General features: G+C 45.2%; 1 protein-coding gene across 1 annotated transcript; it reads right to left on the bottom strand.

Moving 5' to 3' along the window:
• Window positions 1-3,593: 3,593 nt before the first annotated feature.
• LOC148151326 (uncharacterized) lies at window positions 3,594-26,348 on the bottom strand. The gene is made up of 3 exons (XM_087976754.1): window positions 26,294-26,348; window positions 23,012-23,186; window positions 3,594-5,346 (listed from the first exon to the last, which is right to left on the bottom strand). The coding sequence occupies exons 1-3, from the start codon at window positions 26,346-26,348 to the stop codon at window positions 5,184-5,186; spliced, it is 393 nt and encodes a 130-aa protein (XP_087832880.1). The 3' UTR covers window positions 3,594-5,183.
• Window positions 26,349-26,645: the final 297 nt, after the last annotated feature.

Below are 26,645 nucleotides of genomic sequence, written 5' to 3'. Positions count from 1 at the left end.
AGATAGGAGAGGTCTTGAATGAATACTTTTCTTTAGTATTTACAAACAAGAGGGACCGTATTGTTGAAGAGGAGAGAGTGAAACGGACTGGTAAGCTAGAGGAGATACTTGTTAGGAAGGAAGATGTGTTGGGCATTTTGAATAACTTGAGGATAGACAAGTTGTGGATAGTGAGGAGGGCTGTTGTCGGCTGCAAAGGGACTTAGATATGATGCAGAGCTGGGCTGAGGAGTGGCAGATGGAGTTCAACCCTGCCAAGTGTGAGGTTGTCCATTTTGGAAGGACAAATAAGAATGCGGAATACAGGGTTAACGGTAGGGTTCTTAGTGAGGTGGAGGAGCAGAGGGATCTTGGGGTCTATGTTCATAGATCTTTGAAAGTTGCCACTCAGGTGGATAGAGCTTGTAAGAAGGCCTATGGTGTATTAGCGTTCATTAGCAGAGGGATTGAATTCAAGAGTCGTGAAGTGATGTTACAGCTGTACAGAACTTTGGTAAGGCCACATTTGGAGTACTGTGTGCAGTTCTGGTCACCTCACTTTAGGAAAGATGTGGAAGCTTTGGAGAGGGTGCAGAGAAGATTTACCAGGATGTTGCCTGGAATGGAGAATAGGTTGAGAGTGCTAGGCCTTTTCTCATTGGAACGGAGAAGGATGAGGGGTGACTTGATAGAGGTTTATAAGATGATCCGAGGAATAGATAGAGTAGACAGTCAGAAACTTTTTCCCCGGGTACAACAGAGTGTTACAAGGGGACATAAATTTAAGGAGAAAGTGAGGTCTGCAGATGCTGGAGATCAGAGCTGAAAATGTGTTGCTGGAAAAGCGCAGCAGGTCAGGCAGCATCCAGGGAACAGGAGAATCGACGTTTCGGGCATAAGCCCTTCTTCAGGACATAAATTTAAGGTGAAGGGTGGAAGGTATAGGGGAGATGTCAGGGGGAGGTTCTTTACCCAGAGAGTGGTGGGGGCATGGAATGCGCTGCCTGTGGGAGTGGCAGAGTCAGAATCATTGGCGAACTTTAAGCGGCAATTGGATAGTTACATGAATGGGTGCTTAAGCTAGGACAAATGTTCGGCACAACATCGTGGGCCGAAGGGCCTGTTCTGTGCTGTATTGTTCTATGTTCTATGTTCTATGTTAAATGGAGGGTTACAGGGATAGGTAGGGGGTGTGACTGGGTGGGATATTGTTCAGGGGGTTGTTGTGGTCTCAGTGGGCTAAAAGGCCTGCTTCCACACTGTAGGGATTCTGTGGTACTTCTGATAGACAACTTGTCACAGTATCCTCTCCCCTGTTTCATTTATTACCTCCACCTTTATGGATTCTACATCTTCTGATTCCAGATCATTTCGTACTATCCTTGCTATTCTATCACACACCAACAATGCTACCCCATCATATTCCCCCTCACCCCTTGCCTGAGGCCTGCTGACCCTCAGGTATAACTCTGCACCAGCAGCCACCTCTGTCTAATGGGAGAGAACAGCCTCTGGTACGATAGTGACTTTCACTGTAACTGCAATACCGTGGGAAATAGGAACAGGAGTGGGTCATTCAGCCCCTCGAGTCTTCTCTCCCATTCCAAAGGATCAGGGATTTGTCGATGACATGACAATTGATGGGAAAGTAGGCTGTAATGAAAAAAAATTAGAAATTTACAAATGAATGGCTAAAATTTCACAGATTGGAATTTACCTTGGATTAGTGAGAGGTTACTCAACGTGATTGGATGAATAGAAGAACAGGTTATTGACTAAATGGGAAGAAAGATCAGTGAGCTTCATTGCAGAGGGATCTGGGTGTCCGAATGCATGAATTACAGGAACTAGTGTGTAGATACAGGAAAAGGAATTTTGGCATTAATTCCAGGAGAACGGCAGGATGAAACGAGGTGATGAAACTGTACGAGGCATCAGGGAGACTGTACCTGGAATGTTGTGTAACTGAAAGCCATTCCACACATGTCAGTCATTGAACTACACATGTCAGTCATTGAACCACACATGTAACTCCATGATTTTATATCCCCAATCTCACCTTGCCCATGGCTCATGCGCACAGTGGGCCAAATGCCCTCCATTAATGTGGGATAATTTTCTGAAATAGAAGTATTACTTTTAATCTTCAATACTTTGACACATTCATTTCACTGAAATGTGGAAGGCTGTATATAATGATAAAATTGTGATGTGATCAGTGACCCGGATTTCCCTCAGAGTGAGAGTTGAACAGGAGACTGAGTGTTGTGATGCATCACCCTCTTTATTTCACAGTGAGAATACATTCCCAGCAGTTAGAAAAACACAGAAAAACACTGACTCGAAGACAATGGCTTCTTCACTCCACACAAGAAGCCTGTGAATGAACGGCCTTTTAACAGGAATCATATTGGAATAGATCATTTCTTCAATCACACATTCAGTCAGTCTATATGTGAGTGGGAGCTACCAGTGTGGGGCAAGGAGATCTGAAGCTGAATTTTATTCCATCATCAGACTCTGGATTCTGATTTCACGTTGGGATTCTATCGCCATTTTAGAGATCAGTTTGAAGCTGCTTCATTCCTTCCTCTAGGCTCCACTCCACATCCCTCATCCTCCTCTCACTGACCCCTCCTGGTCCTGAGCCTCAATGAAAGCTCCCACTCTCCTGCCCCCTTCCCTTGTGCTGCAGAGTTCAACAAGTGAAACCTCTGACCTCAGATACCACAGCACAAAGCTGACTGATTCTCATGTGTCACTAACTTTCAGATGAAGGTGGGATATCATTCCAAAAGGGTCACAACAATGAGTATTGATGGAACACAAATCCATTCCATGTAGGAATACTCCACAGGGCAGTTCCAGCACCAACCAACCTCAAACAACCAGGCTCTGTAATCCCTCCCACTGTCAATGAGCTCTGACCACATCAACGTGAAACATTCTGACCCAGCATGACTGAGATTAAACAGAAGTATAATCCATCACCAGGACCATCCTGTCTCAGGCTGTACACGATTCATTCATTTCAAACAAGATTAGAGAAAAGAACATTTAATCCCTGCTTCCCAGTGAAGGACCCAGCTCCCCATCTACAATTGAATTTAACCCTCTGTATGTGCTGGAAGAAGTCTTTAAACTGATGTCACCAATGACCAAATGAATCTGAAACATGGAGCAATAATTTAGTTTTGAAGAGAAATCCTCACTATAAAGGATATTAAAAGGAACACGAGCATCCAGGACAACTCTGTCAGGGACAGTCAGAGCGACCAGAGCTGGAACCTGATGTCTGGTTAATGTGTGGCTGGAAGACCACATGGTTCCTCCATATGGGTTTGAGGGAGGGGGCAGGAACTGGGCAGATGGGATAGAATTTGGGGAAATGTGATGGTAGCCAAATATGGAAAAAATATCCCAGTGGAATGTTTAGAATTGGTGAGTGACTGGAAAATGGTAGCATTCAGAATGACCTGGATGTCCTTCTACAACAAGCACAGAGCATTAATGGACAGGTTCAGCAAGCTACTGGAGAAACAAACAGGGGTGAAGAGTACAAAAATCTCACTTCAGTTGTAGCAGTGGATGACATCAGTAGTTTTACTCTCCGTACCCAAGAGTGAATTACAGTGAGTGCAATGACATCATTGGACAGATTACCCAATCGAGGGACAGTGTGGGAAAGTGGATTGGAAGGAGAAGATCAGCAATGATCTCATTGAATGGTGGACCTTCTTTTTTATGACCCAGGGGAAAGACAAGATGGTACAGCCCCCAGGACTGCTGAAAACCATCATGCGGAGGTGAGAGTGGGCGGAAGTGTGGAGGGTGAATGATGGGCAGGAGCGGGAGGGGCTGCAGTTGGTGAGAGGCTGGGAAGGAGGATGGACAGACTGGCAGGTGGGTGAGGGGTTTTAATGGAATGTGTGTGAGGAAGGTAGAGGACCAGGATAGTGGGAGAAATTGGTGCCAGGGCGGAGGGGTATATTGTCAGGTAAGTGAGAGAACCTTTGGAGTCTGACAAGAGATCAGGTTGGTGTAGAGGGGGCATGTTGGTTTTGCTGGGATCAGAATGGAGTGGAATGGGATTAATGGATCTGCTGGGATTGTATGGAGGGTTGGGATATGCCAGGTCCTGATGGTTTAGGGATGGGGTGCGGGGCTGCCTGGTCAGGACGGAGGGTCACTTCTACCTGCGTCACTGTGGGTGGGGTTTCAGGTTAGTGAGGTAGGGGCTGGGTGGGTATTGGGTGGTGATGGGGGAATGCAGTTAGCTGTCAGTCCCAATCCCATTGGCAGGGGCAGGGGGTGTCTGTTCAGGGGCAGCTTTCCGGTCTAGTGGGGTTGGGCTGAGTAGGGTGTGAAGGATGGTGAAGTGGAGGAGCTGTTGTTTTGCTGGTAATGGGGTGGGTGGGGGGAGGTGTCCTGTTCCAATGGAGCTGTGGTTGGGGTGAAGGGGAGTTGTGGGTCAGTGATGAGGGATCTGTAGACTCCTGGGGTTGGTGAGAAGGTGATGGAGTTTCGGGACCAGCTGGGTCATGGGTGTCAGGTGGAGGGGGTTTGTCTGGTCTGACATGGTCATGTCGGGGGTGTTGTCGGGTCAGGGGGAATGGGGGAAGTGTGTCGGTGACAACGACTGAACCTGATCAGAATTCCGGGGCCAATGCAGTATAACTTGGATAATTCCATTGATTGGAATCATTAGACTAAAAAACCAGTGGGAACAGTGACTGTAAACAGAGAACAAAATACTCTCTTTTGATGTTAATGCAACTGAATAATTTTGAATGAAGAATAAATGCTTGTATTCTTGATTGGAAATACAATAACTGACTGCCAGTAGAGGGCAGTGTTTATAAACAGGACACCGGGATTTCTGAGATAGGACATTGGTGGAATTGCTTAAAAATGTGTTGCTGGAAAAGCGCAGCAGGTCAGGCAGCATCAAAGGAGCAGGAGAATCAACGTTTCGGGCATAAGCCCAAAGTGGGCATATGTCCCTAATATGTCTAAGGAACAGTCACTACATTCACTGGAAGTGAGGGAGAAGGGTATATCTTTCTCGAGGTACGGAGACCAGAGTTAGGCACAGTAGTCTAGGTTAATGCAATCTGTAGTTTGGGGAAGACAAAACAGTTTTAGAATTAAGCACATCTCACTGTTCAAAATGAATAAAGGTAACAGAACCTTCTAGAAAGGTTTCATTCCAATTCCTTTTCTAAAGCTATTTGTGTTAGTCCATGTTTCTTATACCAAAAGATAAGAAACATCCCATGAAACATTCTTTTGTCTTTTTCCAAGTCTTTCAGGAAATCAAGGACCAGTTCTTCATATTGTTTCCCATCAGTTATGTTGGGAATAGTCCTGCAACAGAATTAAGAATATAAACATTTAATTCTCATTCCTCGCGACAAAACCTGTCTGAATCAGAGTAGGTTACAGGGTAACAGCAACAGGAGTCAGGCTTTCAGCCCATTGGGAACCCTCCATCATTCCGTTCCATCATGATTACAGGAACAGAATCGAAAAGCAATCAGAATGGACAGTCCCGTGGCCAATAAGGGGATACAGGTTTGGTGAGGAATTCTGAGAGTCGACATAAACTTAACAGCACTGTTCAAAACATTGCATGGCAGAGGGACAGGGAAATCTTGGTGCACTGATCTTTATTGAGAGAGTGAATAGCAAAGCAAACAGGGCCTTGAGTTTATAACGAGATGATTGATTCCCCAATCGAGGAAGTTTTGTTGAACCCCTATGAAATTCTGTTATGACCATTGTGGCCATTGATGATCACATTTTAGGGAATACATGAGTCTCCTTAAGAGGTTGCAGAGAGTCCTCACTAGAATGGTTCCGCAAAGGAGGACCATGAAACTTGTAAGGAACAGGAGAATTGAATATGAATGTAATCCATAAAAATCAAAAATGGACTGTGAAAGCTTCCACTGGTGATGATTTGGCTAAAATGGATGTGGGTCCATTCCAGGCAGAGTTGGATGGATTTATTTTCAGGAATAGAGAAGTGGTCGAGGAGCTGAATGAATATGTTGTGTCTGTTTTCACTGAAGTGGATCCAGTGACTGTGATGCCATTGAATGTCAGTGGGTGATGTTTACCTTCTCTCTTGTTGGAGATGGTCAGTGCCTGACAGTTATGTGGTGCAAACCAAATTGGTGCAGTTATGGACAGTGAGGAAGGTTGTCAACGGATACAGCAACAAATAGAGATCGCTTGGAAAGATGGGCAATGAAATGACATGTGGTGTTTTCCCAGTTCCCACTGATTCCAGTTTTGCTGGAACTCCTTAATATCACATTTGTTCAGACACAGCCTCGATGACAAGGGTGGTCTCTCTCACCTCGGCCCCGGAAATCAGCTCCTTTGGAAATGTCTCCTCCCACCATCAACACACAAAGTTAACAACGTGTACCATCTACAAGGTACACTGCAGTATCTCACTGAACCCTGTCCACCATCGACAAGGCACGGGTCAGGAGTGGGATAGACTACACACCACTTGCCTGTACAGGGAAGGCTGGAAAATCCCTCAGATTGTATTGCAACCAATCAGCTTGCTTTTTTGGCATCAACATCCAAATCTGTGCTCTCTACTCTCTAGAAGGACTGAGGGCAGTAATTACATGAGAACACCACCTCCTGCAAGATCCCCTCCAAACCACACACAACCCTGACTTGAAAATATATCACGGTTCCTTCAGTGTCACTGGATCAAATACCTGGAACTCCCTTTCTGACAGCATTGTTTTTTTTTAGATTAGATTACTTACAGTGTGGAAACAGGCCCTTCGGCCCAACAAGTCCACACCGACCCGCCGAAGCGCAACCCACCCATACCCCTACATTTACCCCTTTAACCTAACACTACGGGCAATTTAGCATGGCCAATTCACCTGACCCGCACATTTTTGGATTGTGGGAGGAAACCGGAGCACCTGGAGGAAACCCACGCAAATACGGGGAGAACGTGCAAACTCCACACAGTCAGTCGCCTGAGTCGGGAATTGAACCCGGGCCTCTGGCGCTGTGAGGCAGCAGTGCTAACCACTGTGCCACTGTGCCGCCCACTTGGGATGCCCAAGTACCCAAAGGATGGCAGCAGTTCGTGAACTCAGCTCACCGTCGCCATCTCCAGGGCAATCAGGGATGGGTCAAACCCAAATCTCATGAACGAAGAAGAAAATAAATCAACATCAGGATCTGGCCATTAGAGGGACCCACACTCCTGCCCTTTCTACTGACCACCTCACTCACACCACACCCCCATGACAGTGTTCTGTGATCCTCTACCTGGTATCACACACCTATCAGCCTGGGAGTCAGTGCTGATGCTAGGTCTCTCAGGTACAGTGCCATCAGCAGCCAGGAGCCAGCAGTGCTTGACGGTCACTGAATGCAGCAAGCTTTCCCTGAGAGGGCTGATGTGGGGCCCTTATCAGCTCTCCAGTCAGTGGGCGAGACACTGATCACCTCCATTCAATTACCGCCTGTGAGCTACTGACTCACAATCGCATCTATTAGAACTACACCCTTTGGGATAAAGAATCCCTCAGCAAAATCCTTTCTGCTACAAAATCTGATTTACAAAGGGATATTGTCAGACATTTATTTGAAATCAAACAAAATTCCCACAGACCTCACTGTTTTCTTCCCGGGTTATAGAGAGTTTTCTGGGAACTGAGAGGGTGTTCCTCATGGGACTGACATCTCAAACTCTGACATCACCCTCTGTCCTTATAACGGTACATTTTCACTTCCTCAGATATCAGACATCTCAAAGAAGTAAGATGTTTGGGGTTCTCCACTGAAGCTAAATAACAATTATGCTGTGTCTGCATTCAGAAAGGGAGATAAAATAATCTCTCAAAAATAACAGAAACCCAAGGGACTGGTGAGAATAGGGAGTTGGAGAAGATTAGTCTTAGTGAACAAATAGTATTACACAAATTGATCGGATGAAATCTGACACAACTCTGGACCTGACTATCCATATCCCATCATATTGATAGAGTTGGCTAGAGAGATGTGGATGTATTGGGTTTTACTCTGAAATCTTCACAGTTTTATTGATTCTGGAAGACTGCCTGCTGAACTGTGGAAGCTCAGTCACTGAGTCTGATCAGACAGATATTGATACCGTTTGAAATAATATAGAGGGCATGGTTAGTAAGATTGTGGATGGCAGTAAAATTGGTGGTGTAGTGGACAGTGAAGAGGTTTACATAAGATTGCAAAGAGTTATTGATCGATTGGGTCAATAGGCTGAGGAGTGGCGTATCGAGTTAATTTGGATAAATTATGCTGTTGTATTTTGGTAAAACAAGCAAAAGCAGGACTTAGATCATAGAACATACAACATAGGACATTGCAGCGCAGTACAGGCCCTTCAGCCCTCGATGTTGCATCAGCCTATGGAACCAATCTGAAGCCCATCTAACCCACACTATTCCATTCTCGTCCATATGCCTATCCAATTACCATTAAATACCCTTAAATTTGGCGAGTCTACTTCTGTTGCAGTCAGTGCGTTCAACGCCCCTACTACCCTCTGAGTCAAGAAACAATCTCTGACATCTGTCCTATATCTGTCACTCCTCAATTTAAAGCTACACACCCTCATGCTAGTCATCACCATCTGAGGAAAAAGGCTCTCAGTATCTCTCTGTCTAAACCTCTGATTATCTTGTCCGTCTCAATTAAGTCACCTCTCAATCTTCTTCTCTCATTAAAAACAGCCTCAAGTCCCTCAGCCTTTCCTTGTAAGACCTCCCCTCCATAACAGGCAGCATCCTAGTAAATCCCCTCTGAACCCTTTCCAAAGCTTCCACATCCTTCCTATAACGCGGTGACCAGTGCTGTACGCAATACTCCAAATGGGGCCATAACAGCTTTGTACAGCTGCAGTATGATCTCATGGTTCTGAAATTCAAATTGATAAACAGATGATTCGGCAGAGAACAAAGGAACACTGACAGTGGAGAAGCAAAATGGTTTTAGTTTAGAAAGGCATCTCGTGGTAGCACAGTCTGGTGGGCTAAAGGGCTGTACTTCTCTTGGTTCACTCCAAACTTGCCTCATTAACTGGGTAATAGTCCCCTCTCGTCTGATGCTAGCCTAATTCTCTCTGTAGACAGAAGTACCCTCCACTGTGGAGATATCCTGGGATCCCGAGCACATTATGCATCTGGACAAGCGCAGTCAGTCCCTGACTGCCCACTTCCATATATTTGGCATGGTATCAGACAAGGAGAAATCAGCACCTCACTTCATGGACAGCGACCTTGAGATCCTTGTGGATCGGGCAGAGCAGAGGAGGGACATCCTGTTCAGAAGGGAAGGGTGGAGAAGAGCAGAGCAATAGTTATTGGGGACTTGATAGTCCGGGGCACAGATAGGCGGTTTTGTGCGGGCGAGAAAGACTCACGTTTGGTATGTTGCGTTCCAGGTGCAAGGGTATGTGACGTCTCTGATTGTGTTTTCCGGGTCCTTAAAGGGGGAAGGGGAGCCGCCCGAAGTCGTGGTCCACATTGGCACCAACGACATAGGTAGGAAGAGGGCTGAGGATGTTAGGCAGGCTTTCAGGGAGCTAGGTTGGAAGCTCAGAGTTAGAACAAACAGAGTTGTTGTCTCTGGTTTGTTACCCGTGCCACGTGATAGAGAGTCGAGGAATAGGGTGAGAGAACAATTAAATGCGAGGCTACAGGGATGGTGCAGGAGGGAGGGATTCCAGTATTTGGATAACTGGGGTTCTTTCTGGGGAAGGTGGGACCTCTATAAATAGGATGGTCTACACCTGAACCTGAGGGGCACCAGTATCCTTGGTGGGAGGTTTGCTAGTGCTCTTGGGGGGGGTTTAAACTAACTCTGCAGGGGCATGGGAAATTAGACTGTAGCTTTAGGATGCAGGACCTGGAGTGTAGGGAGGTTAGGAACATGGCATCAATCTCAAAGGAGGGTGCCTGTAAACAGGGAAGTGGCTTGAAATGTGTATACTTCAATGCAAGAAGTATACGAAATAAGGTCGGTGAACTTGCAGCGTGGGTTGGTAACTGGGACTTCGATGTTGTGGCTATTACGGAGACATGGGTAGCACAGGGACAGGATTGGCTGTTGCAGGTTCCAGGGTTTAAATGTTTTAGTAGGGTCAGAGGTGGGGGTGAAAGAGGGGGAGGTGTAATTGCTTCTCAAAGACAGTATTACAGCGGTGGAAAGGACGATGGATGAAGACTCGCCATCAGAGGTAGCTTGGGCTGAGGTTAGGAATAGGAAAGGTGAGCTCACCCTGATGGGAGTTTTCTACAGGCCTCTTAATAGTCCTAGAGATGTAGAAGAAAGGATTGCGAGGATGATTCAGGAGAAGAGTGAAAGTAATAGGGTGGTTGTTGTGGGGGCTTTAACTTTCCAGATATTGACTGGGAAAGCTATAGCTCGAGTTCGTTAGATGGGTCGGTGTTTGTCCAATGTGTGCAGGAGGGTTTCCTGACACAATATGTAGACAGGCCAACAAGAGGTGAGGCCATACTGGATTTGGTTCTGGGTAACGAACCAGGTCAGGTGTTAGAATTGGAGGTAGGTGAGCACTTTGGGGACAGTGACCACAATTCGGTGACTTTTACTCTAGTGATGGAGAGGGATAAGTGTGCACTGCAGGGCAAGAGTTATAGCTGGGGGCAGGGAAATTATGATGCGGTGAGGCACGACTTAGGATGCGTGGCTTGGAAAAGTAGGCTTCAAGGGAAGGGCGCAATTGATATGTGGAGCTTGTTCAAGGAGCAACTATTGAGTGTCCTTGATAAGTACGTACCTGTCAGGCAGGGAGGAAAGGGTCGTGTGAGGGACCCGTGGTTTAATAAGGAATTGGAATCCCTTGTTAAATGGAAGAGGGCGGCCTATGTAAAGATGAGGCGTGAAGGTTCAATTGGGGCGATTGAGAGTTATAAGGTAGCCAGGAAGGATCTGAAGAGAGAGCTAAGAGCAGCAAGGAGGGGGCATGAAAAGTCCTTAGTTGGTAGGATTAGGGAAAACCCTAAGGCTTTCTATAGGTTTGTCAGGAATAAAAGAATGACTAGGGTAGGAATAGGTCCAGTCAAGGATAGTAGTGGGAAGTTTCGTGTGGAGGCTGAAGAGATTGGGGAGACACTGAATGAATACTTTTCGTCAGTATTCACTCAGGAACAGGACATTGTTATCAATGTGAGTACTGAGTCACAATTAAGTAGAATGGATGGCTTTGAGGTATGTAGGGAAGAGGTGTTGGAAATTCTGGAAAGGGTGAAAATAGTTAAGTCCCCTGGGCCTGATGGCATTTATCCTAGGATTCTCTGGGAAGCAAGGGAGGAGATTGCAGAGCCACTGGCCTTGATTTTTATGTCCTCGTTGTCTACAGGAATAGTGCCAGAAGACTGAAGGATAGCAAATGTGGTTCCCTTGTTCAAGAAGGGGAGTAGGGATAACCCTAGTAACTATAGGCCGGTGAGTCTCACTTCTGTTGTGGGCAAAGTCTTAGAGAGAATTGTAAGGGATAGGATTTATGAACATCTGGATAGGAATAATGTGATCAAGGATAGTCAGCATGGGTTTGTGAAGTGCAGGTCGTGCCTCATAAACCTTATTGAATTCTTTGAGATGGTGACTAAGGAGGTGGACGAGGGTAAAGCAGTAGATGTGGTGTATATGGATTTTAGTAAGGCGTTTGATAAGGTTCCCCATACTGCATAAAATACGGAGGTATGGCATTGAGGGTGAGTTGGAGGTTTGGATTAAGAATTGGCTGGCTGGAAGAAGACAGAGGGTAGTAGTTGATGGTAAAGGTTCATCTTGGAGTGCAGTTACGAGCGGTGTTCCGCAAGGATCTGTTTTGGGACCATTGCTGTTTGTCATTTTTATAAATGACCTGGAGGAGGGGCTAGAAGGTTGGGTGAGCAAGTTTGTGGATGATACGAAAGTCGGTGGAGTTGTTGACAGTGCGGAGGGATGTGGCAGGTTACAGCGGGATATAAGTAAGCTGCAGAGCTGGGCAGAAAGGTGGCAAATGGAGTTCAATGTAGGTAAGTGTGAAGTGATTCACTTTGGTAAGAGTAACAAGAAGATGGGGTACTGTGCTAATGGTCAGATACTTGGCAGTGTGGATGAGCAGAGGGATCTTGGTGTCCATGTACATAGATCTCCGAAAGTTGCCATCCAGGTAAATAGTGCTATGAAGAAGGCGTATGGCGTACTGGCTTTTATTGGTAGAGGAATTGAGTTCCGGAGTCCTGAGGTCATGTTGCAGTTGCATAAGACTCTGGTGTGGCCGCATCTGGAGTATTGTGTGCAGTTTTGGTCGCCATACTATAGGAAGGATGTCGAGGCACTGGAACGGGTGCAGAGGAGGTTTACCAGGATGTTGCCTGGTATGGTAGGAAGATCGTATGAGGAAAGGCTGAGGCACTTGGGGCTGTTTTCATTGGAGAAAAGAAGGTTTAGGGGTGACTTGATAGAGGTGTACAAGATGATTAGGGGTTTAGATAAGGTTGACCATGAGAACCTTTTTCCATGTATGGAGTCAGCTATTACAAGGGGGCATAGCTTTAAATTAAGGGGTGGTAGGTATAGGACAGATGTTAGGTGTAGATTCTTTACTCAGCGAGTCGTGAGTTCATGGAATGCCCTGCCAGTAGCAGTGGTGGACTCTCCCTCTTTATGGGCACTTAAGCGGGCATTGGATAGGCATATGGAGGATAGTGGGCGAGTGTAGGTTAGGTGGGCTTTGATCGACGCAACATCGAGGGCAAAAGAGCCTGTACTACGCTGTATTTTTCTATGTTCTATGTTCTATGTTCTCATGGCACTGCCAAAGGAAGGCACAACACCTGACCTTGCCAGCCTGGTCAGTGGCAGACACTGGGTTAGTGTAGAGGAAGGTCAATGACCTTTGCTGCTCCACCAGGTTAAATGCCACCCTCTTCTCACTGATCCTTCACACAGGGTGGTCAGGATCAGAGGTTCTGTATCTCTTCAATCTGAGGTGTGGACCATATGCTGCGCTGTGGATTCAGTCCTCACAAGGCTCGAGAGATCATGTCATCAATACCCCTCCAGAATGTGTTCAGGTAGGGAATTCTGAGATGGTTCGGTGATCAGTGACAAATGGCCAAGTCAGAATGATGCATGAGTAGGAGAGAAATTTGGAGGTGAAAGTGAAGTGAGTGGGTTCTGTTCATAAAATCATGAGAGGCATCGATATGGAAAATAGCCAAGGTTTTCTCCCCACAGTGGGGGAGTCCAAAACTAGAGGGCATAGGTTGAAAGGTGAGAGGGGAAAGATTTAAAAGGGACCTGAGGGGCAACATTTTCTTAGATGGTGGTGTGTGCATGGAATGACCTGCCAGAGGAAGTGGTAGAACTGACTACCATTACAATATTTAAAAAACATTTCCATGGGTACATGGATAGGAAAGGTTTAGCGGGACACGCAGGCAAATCGGACTAGTTCAGTTTAGGACACCTGGCTGGCATGGACGAGTTGGACTGAAAGGCCTGTCTCCATGCTGTACAATTCTATTATGATATCACTGCTCATGTGACTCTCAGTAGTAAGGGTCATTGGGAGTGTTGGTATCAGGCACAAAATCAATTTGGCGAACAATATCCTTATAAGTTGTACATTAATGCAGTCTTGATGTGCCAGTGACTGAGAGGATGGACTTCACTGGTGGTAACAGCGACACTGTTCCAATGCAGTGCTGAGTCCTGGCTAGCACTGAGCTTCATGAATCTTGTTGCACCTGTCCAGCTGGGTAGTAGACCACATTTCTGACTGGCCATGTAAATAACGGTGAGGTTTGGAGGATTTACCAAAATGGTGAACTGATCATTAAAGAGTACCTGACCTCTGCATTGGCCCCAAGCATTTCTGAACATCCGACAAACTGAATCAGGAGTTTTCATATTAAAGAGAAAGGCACAAGATACCTATGAATGTACAGTAAAAGAAATTGGTAAAGTGAGGGAATCAACCCAAGTTCAGAGCTCCTGAAACAAATAGCTTACACTGATTGTTTTTCTTTACCAGTGAATTCAGTGGAATCCTGACTTGTTCTGCTCAAAACACACCTTAATGAATGACCACATGCTATATTTGTGTACTCGTAACAAGCTGCACATTTTAGAATTTACTACCTCTCAGAATCTTTATCAGGCAACAACCTTTAGCAAGCAAGTCCATTTACTGGCTGCTGTGCTGGGGAAGGAGTGCAGAGGGGAGGATATCTATCAGGATTGTAACAAGGTCAGCCAGATAGAGTTCAGAGAATAGGAGTTCCTTGATTGGACCAGATTAACATCCTCCAATTAGGGAAACCTGGCTGACAGACAAGGACAAGAGTATCAGACATTCTCACACTCTGGGATGGTTCTGACGAAGCTGGATCAGTGTCAAAGGACTTTCCATGATTAAATAAAGGGTGACTTGGTGACGGGATACTGGCCTGTATGGAGTTGAGTGGTGACGAGAGCAAAGTGTGCTCCTGAAGAAGTTTGCTTGCAACAGGTGCCTTTGAGCTGGGGTGAGCATTTCTGGCATCATGCTGTTATTTGGGAAGTTTGATTTGTTCGATCTTGCCAATGACTGGACCCAGTATGTGGACAGAATGTGTCCTTGTTTTATTTTTAAATGGGCAAATGACATTGGGACAGATGTAAAGCTATGATTAATTCTCCTGATAGCTTTTGGACCTGCTGCTTTTTCAGATATTAGGAGCCTAACCCGGCCTGAAGAACCAGATACCAAAACCTTTCACGAGTTGATGGATTTAGTTAAGGAATATTACAATGCCAAGCCTCATCTAATTCTGAATTGCTATCGTTTTTACTCAGCAATTTGAAAACTGGAGAATCCATATCAGTATTTTTGATTAGGTTAAGACAACTGGCAGAGGCAGGTAACATTGGTTTAACCCTTAATGAGATGCTGAGACACTCATTAATGATGATGTAACTATGCAAAAACACCTACTATTTAAAGCCCAATTGGACTTCAAACAGGGACTACAACTGGCTTTATCGTTGGCAAATGTGGTGAGTGGAGCATATAAGTTGCGGGATATTCCGATGGAAGTGGACATCCTCACCAGTCTAAGTGAGTCTGGGGAACACCACTTGAGTGAAGGCAATTGCAAAGCCTCACTCAGGACATACACTGAACAGAGAGCCACCAGGTCAGATCACATCAAAACCCCAAGACATAGACAAGCCTTGACCAAAGGGTTAAAATTTTCTTCGGGATCCAGGCCAGCAAGCAATTGTAGTTGCTTCCGGTTTTAGGACTTGTGACAGCAAAAGTATCCCACTCGACCTAAATTGAATGAGGAAAATTATAGGTCAGTATCCAGGCGAGTGCACACCCTGGGAAGTCCACTCACATCTGGTTTGGAACAGTTACATTTTTTAACAACTTCCAAATTCGAAGGAATTAAAATAAACATGTAGTTAAATGGGCACCTGGTTCTAATGGAGGTTGAAACCAACCTGGCCATTTCAGTGATCACAGATCGCAAAATTGACTTGGAATTCCAACACTTGTTTACTCAAGACCTCGGCTAGATTGAGGACCCACAGCACAGAACATTTACAGATTACCGATCCAACTTTGGTTGTGTCTCTTATAAGCTGGTTCAGGAACCGCTGATTGTGCTAAAAGGCTTGGGCCCAAGCTTGATGGGGCAAACCTTTTTGATTAGAAAATGGCTGCCTGAGTGAAGTTCTAATTAAATACCTAGAAGTTTTTCAGGAAGGTCTAGGGACTATCAAGGGATAGTTGGCCAGGAAGCAATTCCACGATCTTGGAAAGCTCGCCCACAGCCAACTGCCTTACGGGCAAAAGTCGAGGCAGAAATCAGGAGGCTGGAATGTGATGGAATCATCAGAGCGGTCCAGTTTGGGAAATTGGCAGCACCAATCGGACTGATTGTGAAACTAGATTGTGAAACTAGATGGGTTGGTTCACCTTTGTGGGGATTTTAAACAAATGGTAAACCGTTTCTTGCGGCTGGATAAATACCCAATCCCTCACCCAGGTGGTTTATATGCAAAGCTGGCAGGAGCCAGTCCCTCACAAAGCTGGACATGAGCCACCTATACTTGCAATTGGAGTTAGATGAGCATTCCCAGAAGTATACTACAGTAAATACCCATTTGGGATTGTACCAGTATATGGGACTGCCATTTGGGTATTGTCAGCCTGTGTAACCTTTCAGCGGATGATGGAGAACATTTTCCACCATGGCACGCTAATAGCAGGGAAGACCAATACAGAACTCTTCGACAACTTTAACATATTCTTTAGACATTTCTCCCAGGTGGTTTTACACCTTAGAGTGGAAACAAAAGTGTGTTCAGGCACCCCCAAGTGACCTACTTGGGACACAGCGTTGACAAGGCCAGGTTACTCCTGTTGGAAGATAAAATGAGGGCGATCAAAGGTGCCCCGGCTCCCATGTCTGTATGGGAGCTTAGGTCCTTGCTTGGGCTGGTGAATTATTACGGAATGCTCGTGTATAACCGAGCCTCCTTCCCAGCACTTTGCATCAATTCTTAGAAAAGGGTTAGCTTGTAGCCAAGGCACAGCTTTCAGGGAAGTGAAGAAACAGCTATCATCCCAAGTGAGATCTGCTATTGACATGTGATGCCTCCCCATTTAGCAATCAGGCTCCCATTGGCTGGTAGGTGGCACAATGGAGAGCAACGCCCAATTGCGTACGCATCCAGGACACTGGCTAATGTAAGGCGTAAACATGCCCAGATTGAGAAGGAAGGTTTGATGGTCATACTTTGGAGTCAGGAAGTTCCACCAATACCTTTCTGGATGTAAATGTGTAATAAGAATAGACCCCCAAACCCCTTCTGGTCTCCTGAAAGAGGACAAGGCAATGCCGGCCCTAGCTTCGGGCTCATTCCCATGGTGGGCTATGATACTAAGTGTGTATAATTACAAGTTGGAACACCATCAGGAAGGCCAAGTAACAAATGCAGATGCATTGAGCCGCCTCCTAATGGCAGATACACCACTGGTGGTAGTACCACAGGAAGAGTCCGTCGTGGTTTGAAATGTTATGGACACACTTCACAGCTGATCATATCAGACTTTAGACGCAGAAAAATCTGGTCCTGGCAGAACTAAAACAGCTGGTGGTGATGGGTGAAACCAAAGGACCATCACAACCAGACCTGAAGCCTTTTTGGACCTGGAGGGACCAGATCACAGTAGACAATGGCGATTTGTTATGGGGAGCAAAGGTCACCACCAGATACTGGCTGAACTCCATCAGGGTCATCCAGGTGTTTTCAAAATGAAGATTTTGGCAAGAACTTACATCGGATGGCCAGGATTAGATGCAGACATAACCACACTTGTGGGGCAGTGCCCAGAGTGCCAAAAAGGGCAACAATTACAACCAGCAGCTCCCCCACATTCTTGGAATGGCCGGTATACCCTGGACTCAGTTACACATTGATTCTGCAGGCTCCTTTCACAGGCTCAATGTTCTTAGTCATTGTAGGTGCCCACAAAAAGTGGATGGATGTGCATAGAGTACATTCATCAAACATGGGGACGACAATAGAAAAGCTGCATCTTTTGCACTACACGCCCTCCCAGTACTGTTGGTCACAGATAAAGGGCCATCAGTTACCAGCAGAGAATTGGAGAATTGCTTAAAGTCAAATGGCATTTTACATAATGACAGCTCCACACCATCCACCATCCAATAGTGTGGCAGAAAGAACAGTACAAGCTTTGAAGACATGCTTAACGAACAGCCAATGGCTTCATTAGATACCAAACTGTTATGGCTCCTATTTGAGTACAGGACCACCCCGCTTACAACTCTAGGGATATATCCAATAGAGTTGCTAATGGGGAGAAGATGCCACACCAGGTTAAACCTGATCTTCCCAGACCTGCGTGGGGTGGGATGGGATTGGGGGGGTTGGTGGGGATGGGGGGGTGTCAGTGGCATTGGGAATGTCGATGCCGGACACAAGACACTGGTGAACGAAAGACACTTTACTTCAGGGGACAATGTTTAGTGTAGGAACCACAGGATGAGCCCTGAATGGGTAAGAGGCATGGTCAGTGCAAGGTCAGGGCCAGTGATGTATAATGTTCATGTTGGTCCGACATTCCTGAACAAGCACATGGTCCACATGAAAGCTGCAAACGCGCAAACAGTGCGGAATCCAAACTGACCCGAGAAGCCAGACACATCAGAAGGGCTGACAGAAGCCGTGGGTTCTCCCTGTCCATCAAGCGATGAAGAGACCTTGGAATCTGAGATGGGCATGGCGGGTGTCACCACCTTGATGCCATTGTCACCTGAAGATCTGAATGAACGTCTTCAGAGATGCTCCAGGGGTAAGAGGCAAGTTACTGCCAATCACAAGCTGCCCCTCTCAGGGGCAGTGTTAAAGGAATCTGACCCGATGCTCAAACACCCCAGGAGCAGCTACAAAAGAAAAAGGCCAAGCCTCTATTCTCGGATTCAGAGAAGGCAGGATGCAGTGATTGTAATGAGGTCAGCCAGGTAGACCTCATATGAGTTATGCAATGTACATGCAGCATGGTGGCTCAGTGGTTAGCACTGCAGCCTCACAGCACCAGGGATCCGGGTTCGATTCCAGCCTCGGGTGACTGTCTGTGTGAGTTTGCACATTCTCCCCGTGTCTGCGTGGGTTTCCCCCCACAATCCAAAGATATGCAGGTCAGGTGAATTGACCATGCTAAATTACACCATAGTGTTAGGTGCTTTAGTCAGAGGGAAATGGGTCTGGGTGGGTTACTCTTCGGAGGGGCAGTGTGGACTCGTTGGGCCGAAGGACCTGTTTTCACTCTGTAGGGAATTTAATCAATTAAAAGTAGGGTCTTTTGTGATGTTGTACAACAGGGTGACACAATGGTTCATATCCATAATTCCTTGAAGTTTGCATCAAATGTAGACAGAGTGGTTAAGAAGGCGTTGAGCACACTTGCCTTCATTGCTCAGATGTTTGAGTATCAGAGTTGGGACACTGTGTTGAGGTTGTACAGGAGATTGGTGAGGCCTCTTCTAGAGTAATGTGTCCAGTTCTGGTCACTCTGTCATAGGCTGGATATTATTAAAGCTGGAGAGAAGTTTCAGAAGAGATTACCGAGGATGTTTCCGGGAATGAAGGATTTGAGCGAAAGGAGAGCCTGGATAGGCTGGGATGTCTTTCATTGGAGCAGAGGAGGTTGAAAGGTGACCTTACAGAGGTTTATAAAATCGTGAGGGATATAAATATGGTGAATGGCAGGTGTCTCTTCCCTCAATTGGGGAATTAAGACAAGGGGGAATATATTGAAGTGAAAGGAGACAGATTTAAAAAAGACATGAGGGGCGACTTTTAGACACAGACTGATTTGTGTGTGGAATGAACATCCAAAGAAAGTGGTGAATATGGGTACAGGTACAATGTTTAAGGGACATTTGGATAAGGACATGAATAAGAAATGTTTGGAGGGACATGGGCCAAGCCCAAGCAGGTGGAACTAGTTTAGTGTGGGATTATGGTCAGCATGGACTGGTTGGACCGAACAGTCTGTTCCCGTGCTGTGTGACTCTATGACTCAACAATAACAGCATCAATAGGAATGGGAATATTGTGGGAATATTTCATTAAAGTGGATGATCTGCCATTACCTAGAAGGGTGAAGCTGACTAAAGGGTCTGCTTCAAAGACCCTTTGTTCAAATGAAGTGAAAGTGTTCTGTGAAAAATGTGAACCATGCTGCAGATGAGAATTTCAGAACCCAGGAGTCAGCTCTGTGTGAACTGGAGTAATGTGAATGTGGAGGACTGGCTGTGTTCTCAGGAGGTGGAGCTGCAGATTGTGAGATATGAACCACTCTACAACACCATTCATATTGACCAATGTCCCAGTGTAACTGGATGGACCTGTTAATCTCAGTCTTACCCTGACGAGAATGATTTGGAGATGCCGGTGTTGGACTGGGGTGTACAAAGTTACAAATCACACAACACCAGGGTATAGTCCCACAGGTTTAATTGGAAGCACTAGCTTTAGGAGCACCGCTCCTTCATCAGGTGGTTGTGGAGTACACAATTGTCAGACACAGAATTTACAGCAAAAGTTAACAGTGTGATGTAACTGAAATTATATATGGAAAAATACCTTGATTCTTTGTTAAGTCTCTCATCTGTTAGAATGACCATGATAGTTTCACTTCTTTCATATGTAAATCACAAAATCTTTTTAAAAAGTTACATTCTCAGGTTAACTGTAACAATTGGTGTCAGCCCAGATAAGATGTTGAGATATTGAAGGTGTTAGCCCCCTGTGGTCCCTGTCTGTGTCGTCATGTGATTCTATCTTAAAAAGTGAGCTAACAGAGTCTTACATGTTTGCACGTTCTCCCCGTGTCTGCGTGGGTTTCCTCCGGGTGCTCCGGTTTCCTCCCACAGTCCAAAGATGTGCAGGTCAGGTGAATTGGCCATACTAAATTGCCTGTAGTGTTAGGTAAGGGGTAAATGTAGGGGTATGGGTGGGTTGCGCTTTGGCGGGTCGGTGTGGACTTGTTGGGCCGAAGGGCCTGTTTCCATACTGTAATGTAATCTCATCTACATGGATTCATGCAGTTTTTGAGCAAAGTACAATGTAACTCTGCAAGTACAAATTCACCCCACATACATATATGTGTATGTGTGCATGTGGGTTAAGTCTGTGAGAGAGTGCATGTGTGAGAGTGAGAGTGAGAGTGTGTGTGTGTCTGTGTGTCTTCACCTGGTGAAGGAGCGGCGCTCCGAAAGCTAGTGCTTACAATTAAACCTGTTGGACTATTACCTGGTGTTGTGTGATTTGTAACATTGTACACCCCACACTGAAATGATGGTGACATAAGTCATAGAGTCATAGAGATATACAGTATGCAAACAGACCCTTCGGTCCAACCCGTCCATTCCGACCAGATATCCCAACCCAATCGAGTCCCACCTGCCACCACCTGGCCCATATTCCTCCAAACCCTTCCTATTCATATACCCATCCAAATGCTGCAATTCTACCAGCCTCCACCACATCCTCTGGCAGCTCATTCCATACACGTACCACCCTCTGTGTCAAAAAGTTTCCCCTCAGGTCTCTTTTACATCATTCCCCTCTCACCCTAAACCTATGCCCTCGAGTTCTGGACTCCCTGATCCCAGGGAAAAGACTTTGCCTATTTACCCTATCCATGCCCCTCATAATTTTGTAAACCTCTACAAGGTCACCTCTCAGCCTCCGAGGGTCCAGGGAAAACAGCCCCAGCCTGTTCAGCCTCTCTCTGTAGCTCAAATCCTCCAACCCTGGCAACATCCATGTAAACCTTTTTTGAACCCTTTCAAGTTTCACAACATCTTTCTGATAGGAAGGAGACCAAATTGTACGCAATATTCCAACAGTGGCCTAACCAATGTCCTGTACAGCCATAATATGACCTCCCAACACCTGTACTCAATACGCTGACCAATAAAGGAAAGCATACCAAATGCCTTCTTCACTATCCTATCTACCTGTGACTGCACTTTCAAGGAGCTATGAACCTGTACTCCAAGGTTTCTTTGTTCAGCAACACTCCCCAGGACCTTACCATTAAGTGTACAAGTCCTGCTAAGATTTGCTTTCCCAAAATGCAGCACCTCGCATTTATCTGAATTAAACTCCATCTGCCACTTCTCAGCCCATTGGCCCATCTGGTTCAGATCCTGTTGTAATCTGAGGTAGCCCTCTTCTCTGTCCACTACACCTCCAATTTTGGTGTCATCTGCAAACTTACTAACTGTACCTCTTATGCTCGCATCCAAATTATTTATGTAAATGACAAAAAGTAGAGGACCCAGCACCGATCCTTGTAGCACTCCACTAGTCACAGGCCTCCAGTCTGAAAAACAACCCTCCGCCACTACCCTCTGTCTTCTACCTTTGAGCTAGTTCTGTATCCAAATGGCTAGTTCTCCCTGTATTCCGTGAGATCTAACCTTGCTAATCAGTCTCCCATGGGGAACCTTGTCGACCGCCTTACTGAAGTCTATATAGATCACATCTACTGCTCTGCCCTTATCAAGCCTCTTTGTTACTTCCTCAAAAAACTCAATCAGGTTTGTGAGACGTGATTGCCCATGCAAAAAGCCATGTTGACTATCCCTAATAAGTGTTTGCCTTTCCAAATAAATGTACATCCTGTCCCTCAGGATTCCCTCCAACAACGTGCCCACCACCGACGTCAGGCTCACGGGTCTATAGTTCCCTGGCTTGTTCTTACCACCCTTCTTCAAACAGTGGCACCACGTTTGCCAACCTCCAGCCTTCCGACACCTCACCTGTGACTATCGATGATACAAATATCTCAGCAAGAGGCCCAGCAATCACTTCTCTAGCTTCGCACAGAGTTCTCGGGTACACCTGATCAGGTCCTGGGGATTTATCCACCTTAAACCATTTCAAGACATCCAGCACTTCCTCCTCTGCAACATGGACATTTTGCATGATGTCACCATCGATTTCCCTACAATCTATACCGTTCATATCCTTTTCCACATTAAATACTGATGGGAAATACTCATTTAGTATCTCCCCCTTTTTCAGCAGCTCCACACAAAGGCTGCCTTGCTGATCTTTGAGGGGCCCTATTCTCTCCCTAGTTACCCTTTTGTCCTGTATGTTTTTGCAAAAACTCTTTGGATTCTCCTTAATTCTATTTGCCAAAGCTTTCTCATGTCTCCTTTTTTCCCTCCTGATTTCCCTCTTAAGTACACTCCTACTTCCTTTATACTCTTCTAAGGATTCACTTGATCTATCCTGTCTATACCTGACATATGGTTCCTTCTTTTTCTTAATCAAACACTCAATTTCTTTAGTCATCCAGCATTCCCTATACCTACCAGTCTTTCCTTTCACCCAATCAGGAATATACATAAAGAAACATTAATCACAATATTACAACATCAAAACTCACCTCACAAAGAACTGACCCAAAAAGAACGATCTTTGTTTAATTGTTTGATCTGTAGGTGTGGGCGGACTGTTAACTTCAGGAACGATGGTCACACATACATTGAATTTCTGTGGAAATGTTCCATTTACCAAGTATCCAGTGAGTACCCAAGGTGCAGTGATAGGAACTATTGTTTCTGCAGATAGAGAAAAACCCTGTTATAACATTTTATTCGGTGATCATTTGTGGTGTCACTGACAGTGAATCAGAGGTTACAGGTGAGGGGTCAGGGTGACATTGCTGAGTGGGGCAGACACTGATGTGACAGATTGAATAATAGCCTCACAGTGAGACACAGCGCTGGGGGAGGGGACACCTGTGCTGGCTGTTTGGTTGATGTAACCAGCTCATTACACTGACCTGCTCTCTTTCCAAACATCCACATCTTTTCTCTCATTATTTAGAGGTTTATCTGTGAATGCGGTGATTGAAGTTACTTCCTGCATTATTCCAGGCAGTGAATTCCACATCATACAGGAACACACATGGACACAACCATACAAACGGAGAGCAGGAGAAGGTCATTCAACCCCTCACACCTGAACCACTGATCCCACAGCATTTCCTTCTCTTTTGCAAATTTGACAATTTTTAATTAGGTTTCTTCCTTGCGATCCTAATTGTTAATTGTGAAGCTTCAGGAACAATCTCCTAAATATTGAGCACTGTGTCTTTGACTGTGTTGTACTCTGCAGTTCTACTCCGCTTGTCCCTCTGACAATCTGACACACTCAGTCAGAGCTGTACCTGCCAAAACACACTGTCCTGTTCAGGTCCAGATCTCTCAAAGCCACATCCTCTGTTCAACAACCTTTTCAGATGAGGCACAAGACCTTTTGACTCCATTGTCAGTAAATATAAGGATTTTGTGTAGATTCTTGGATTAAGGAAATCCCTGATTGGAACCAGAATCATCCTCCAAGCTCCTCCCTCCTTCTTTCTTCATTTTCCCACTGAAGCTTTTCTTTCGCTCCTCCAGTTCTCAGAGTTCCCTGGCTCTTTAGAATTCAAGTTATCTTTCTTTCAGATTCCTTGGTTTCACCTTGCCTCCATTTTAATTTTTCTTACCTTTTCCTCCCATTCTATTACAACTTTCTCTGAATTCTCTTTCCCTTATTTCTGTTCTTCTCCAAACTGAAAGCCTGTCATTTCTATCTCTAGCTGAGTTACTTTCACCTGTGACATCATGCTTTCATTTTCCTTTCTTCAACTGGGGGGACGTCATGGTCTCATGGTATTATTGCTCATGTATTAATCCAGAGAGCTTGGTAATGTCCTGGGGACTCCGGTTCATATCCAGTCAGGGTAGAATTTGAGTTCAAAGGTGAACAAAAATCTGGAGCTGATAGCCATGTAACCATTGTTGGGGATAAAACACCATTCTGGTTCAGTCACACCCCTTTGGAGACAGAAACTGCTGGCCTTGCCTGGACTGGTCTATATGTGACACCAAACGTGCAGAAAAGTCGTTGACTTTTAACAGCTGTCTAGACAGGGAGGGATAGGGAATAAAGGCTGGTGTAGCCAGCAATGCCAACACCCCAGGAATGAATGAAACACATTCTCATTTCTTGAACAATCTCATCTGCCTGAGATCCTACTTTGCATTGTACCTTCCATTTATCTGATAATTCCCTAGTTTTAATTTTGATAAAATAACCCACTGTTATTACTTTAACTCCCACAAAGCTGTCAGCAACATTAAAATGTGCAACAAACATCACCACAATGCTGCTGTTTTAGGTCCCGAGGCACCGCCAAGTTGTGACTTTAAAAAGAAATGCAGTAATTTTAAAAAATCATGTCCAGAAATCCAAACATTATGATCCCAGCTGATGGTATTACAGCCCAAATCAGATCCCAGATGGGTTTGTGGCTGGATCGATCAGATTGTGAATTGTTCTTAGTTCAGAGAGAGACCAGTCACAAAAACCACAAGCACTCAAACGTGCAGATTGCTTTGAACAGTAAAGCAGGCAATATTTATAAGGAGTGAAAATAAAACAGATTGAAGTGGATTATTTTCATAGTGCGTACATTTAAAGATTTCAAAACATAGCCCAAAAGTATTTGAATTCCAAAAACACCTTTGACATTCTCTATCATCTCCTACAGAGCTTCAGCAAACTTTAGTTTCTCTTTCTGTCTTGAGCAACTGTTTTACACATCTGCCATCAGTGAAGAACACTGCAGAAAATCCCCAAATAGAAGCTAAATCATAAGACCATAAACCAATCCCATGTTTTCCCAAATGACAGGGGTTTTGGCCCACCAACAAAATCCATCCTTGATCTTCTAAGTGAGAGCACAATACACATCTGTTTTCCCTGTTCACACATAAAAGTTTCCCAATGTGACCAAAAACCCATTTGTGCAGAAATTGAATTCGATGCTGAAAGGGGAGAATGTGCTGAGCTATGAGGAGAAGGTGGAGAAGTGGCATTTTGTGAGTGGTCCTTCAGAGAGCTGGCACAGGCATGATGGGCTGAATGGCCTCTTACAATGGAGTAAACAGGTTTTCCCTCTGCTCGATTTCCCCAGCGTGAAATAGATCACATTGTGAGAGGCAGAACAAAGAAATTCTGTTTTAAACTTTGGTTCACAACAGCTGTTCCAAGAAAGAATTAGACCTTCCCTAAATGGCGAAATAATCGATTTGCAGTGTTTACAATGCTGAGATTACTTTTGTCATCTTTAGAAGGAGAGCCCAGAGACCACAAGGAGACAAGACAAATACTGTACCAATAGGACAGCAGTATAGTTTTGGACAGTGTCCAAGCCATCAGAGCTATTTTAATTGTATTACAACATTCAACGTTAAAGAGATGTCAGTGAGTGAGGCTGTTTGTGGGTCTTTGGGAGAGATGGAGGGAATCGCAGATGGTGAATGTGCGGTGTGTCACCTTCCACAAGGACTCCAACAGTGGGCTTCATGCCTGGCAGGGAGCCTTTATTTGTGTGAGGACAATTCAGCGATCATGGCTGAAGTCAGACAGTGAGATTGAAATCCCACTCCCACCATAAGAGGGAAACCTTCCCAGATTCTGGGACCATAAAGCCATGTATCAAAAGAGGGTGACACTTTGACTAAATAGCAGCATGTGACCAAGGGATCCCCAGGGATTGACAATTGTGGAATGTTTTGTCAATGTGTTTGTCAATATATAAAGTATTAAGCAAGAAATGTGAAAGAGTGAACAGTCACTATATTCTGTTGTTACTTTGATGGGATATCTGACATACCTTCAGCATTGCCAAAACGCGAATACTTGAACAGATTGTCCAGACCGAGCTCCATTACTTGCTCCAAATCCGTTCCATGAACCTCTGTCGCAACATATTTTACATTTATGTATGCCACCTCATCATAATTCTGAAATGAGAGTAAAAAATGTCACTGTATGGTATAAACTGTACTCCCACCAAAGTACGTCAATGCTGAGAGAACTGTCCCAAGTGTCCAGGTGTGGAAGAGCCTTCATGTTCTGGAGGGACTGAGTCTGAAACAGAGTTTGGAGTTTTTAATGGGATTCCTGACAGCAGCACCTCCTGATTCATTCCCTTTCTCTCTCACTCTCTCATCTTTCGTGTTGTC

The sequence above is a fragment of the Chiloscyllium plagiosum genome, unplaced genomic scaffold (genome assembly GCF_037043375.1).
Source record: "Chiloscyllium plagiosum isolate Xiang-an unplaced genomic scaffold, Cpla_swu_hap1 HiC_scaffold_3, whole genome shotgun sequence".
Classification (NCBI taxonomy): domain Eukaryota; kingdom Metazoa; phylum Chordata; class Chondrichthyes; order Orectolobiformes; family Hemiscylliidae; genus Chiloscyllium; species Chiloscyllium plagiosum.
This window is presented reverse-complemented; position numbering and strand designations above follow the sequence as displayed.

Excerpts from the sequence above, each read along its gene's own strand:
- LOC148151326 (XM_087976754.1), bottom strand. The coding sequence starts at position 26,348 with ATGGAGCTCGGTCTGGACAATCTGTTCAAGTATTCGCGTTTTGGCAAT. Across the intron at positions 23,187-26,293 it reads GCGTTTTGGCAATGCTGAAG|AAACAATAGTTCCTATCACT; the intron begins GTATGTCAGATA and ends CTCTATCTGCAG. Across the intron at positions 5,347-23,011 it reads TTGGGTCAGTTCTTTGTGAG|GACTATTCCCAACATAACTG; the intron begins GTGAGTTTTGAT and ends ATTCTGTTGCAG.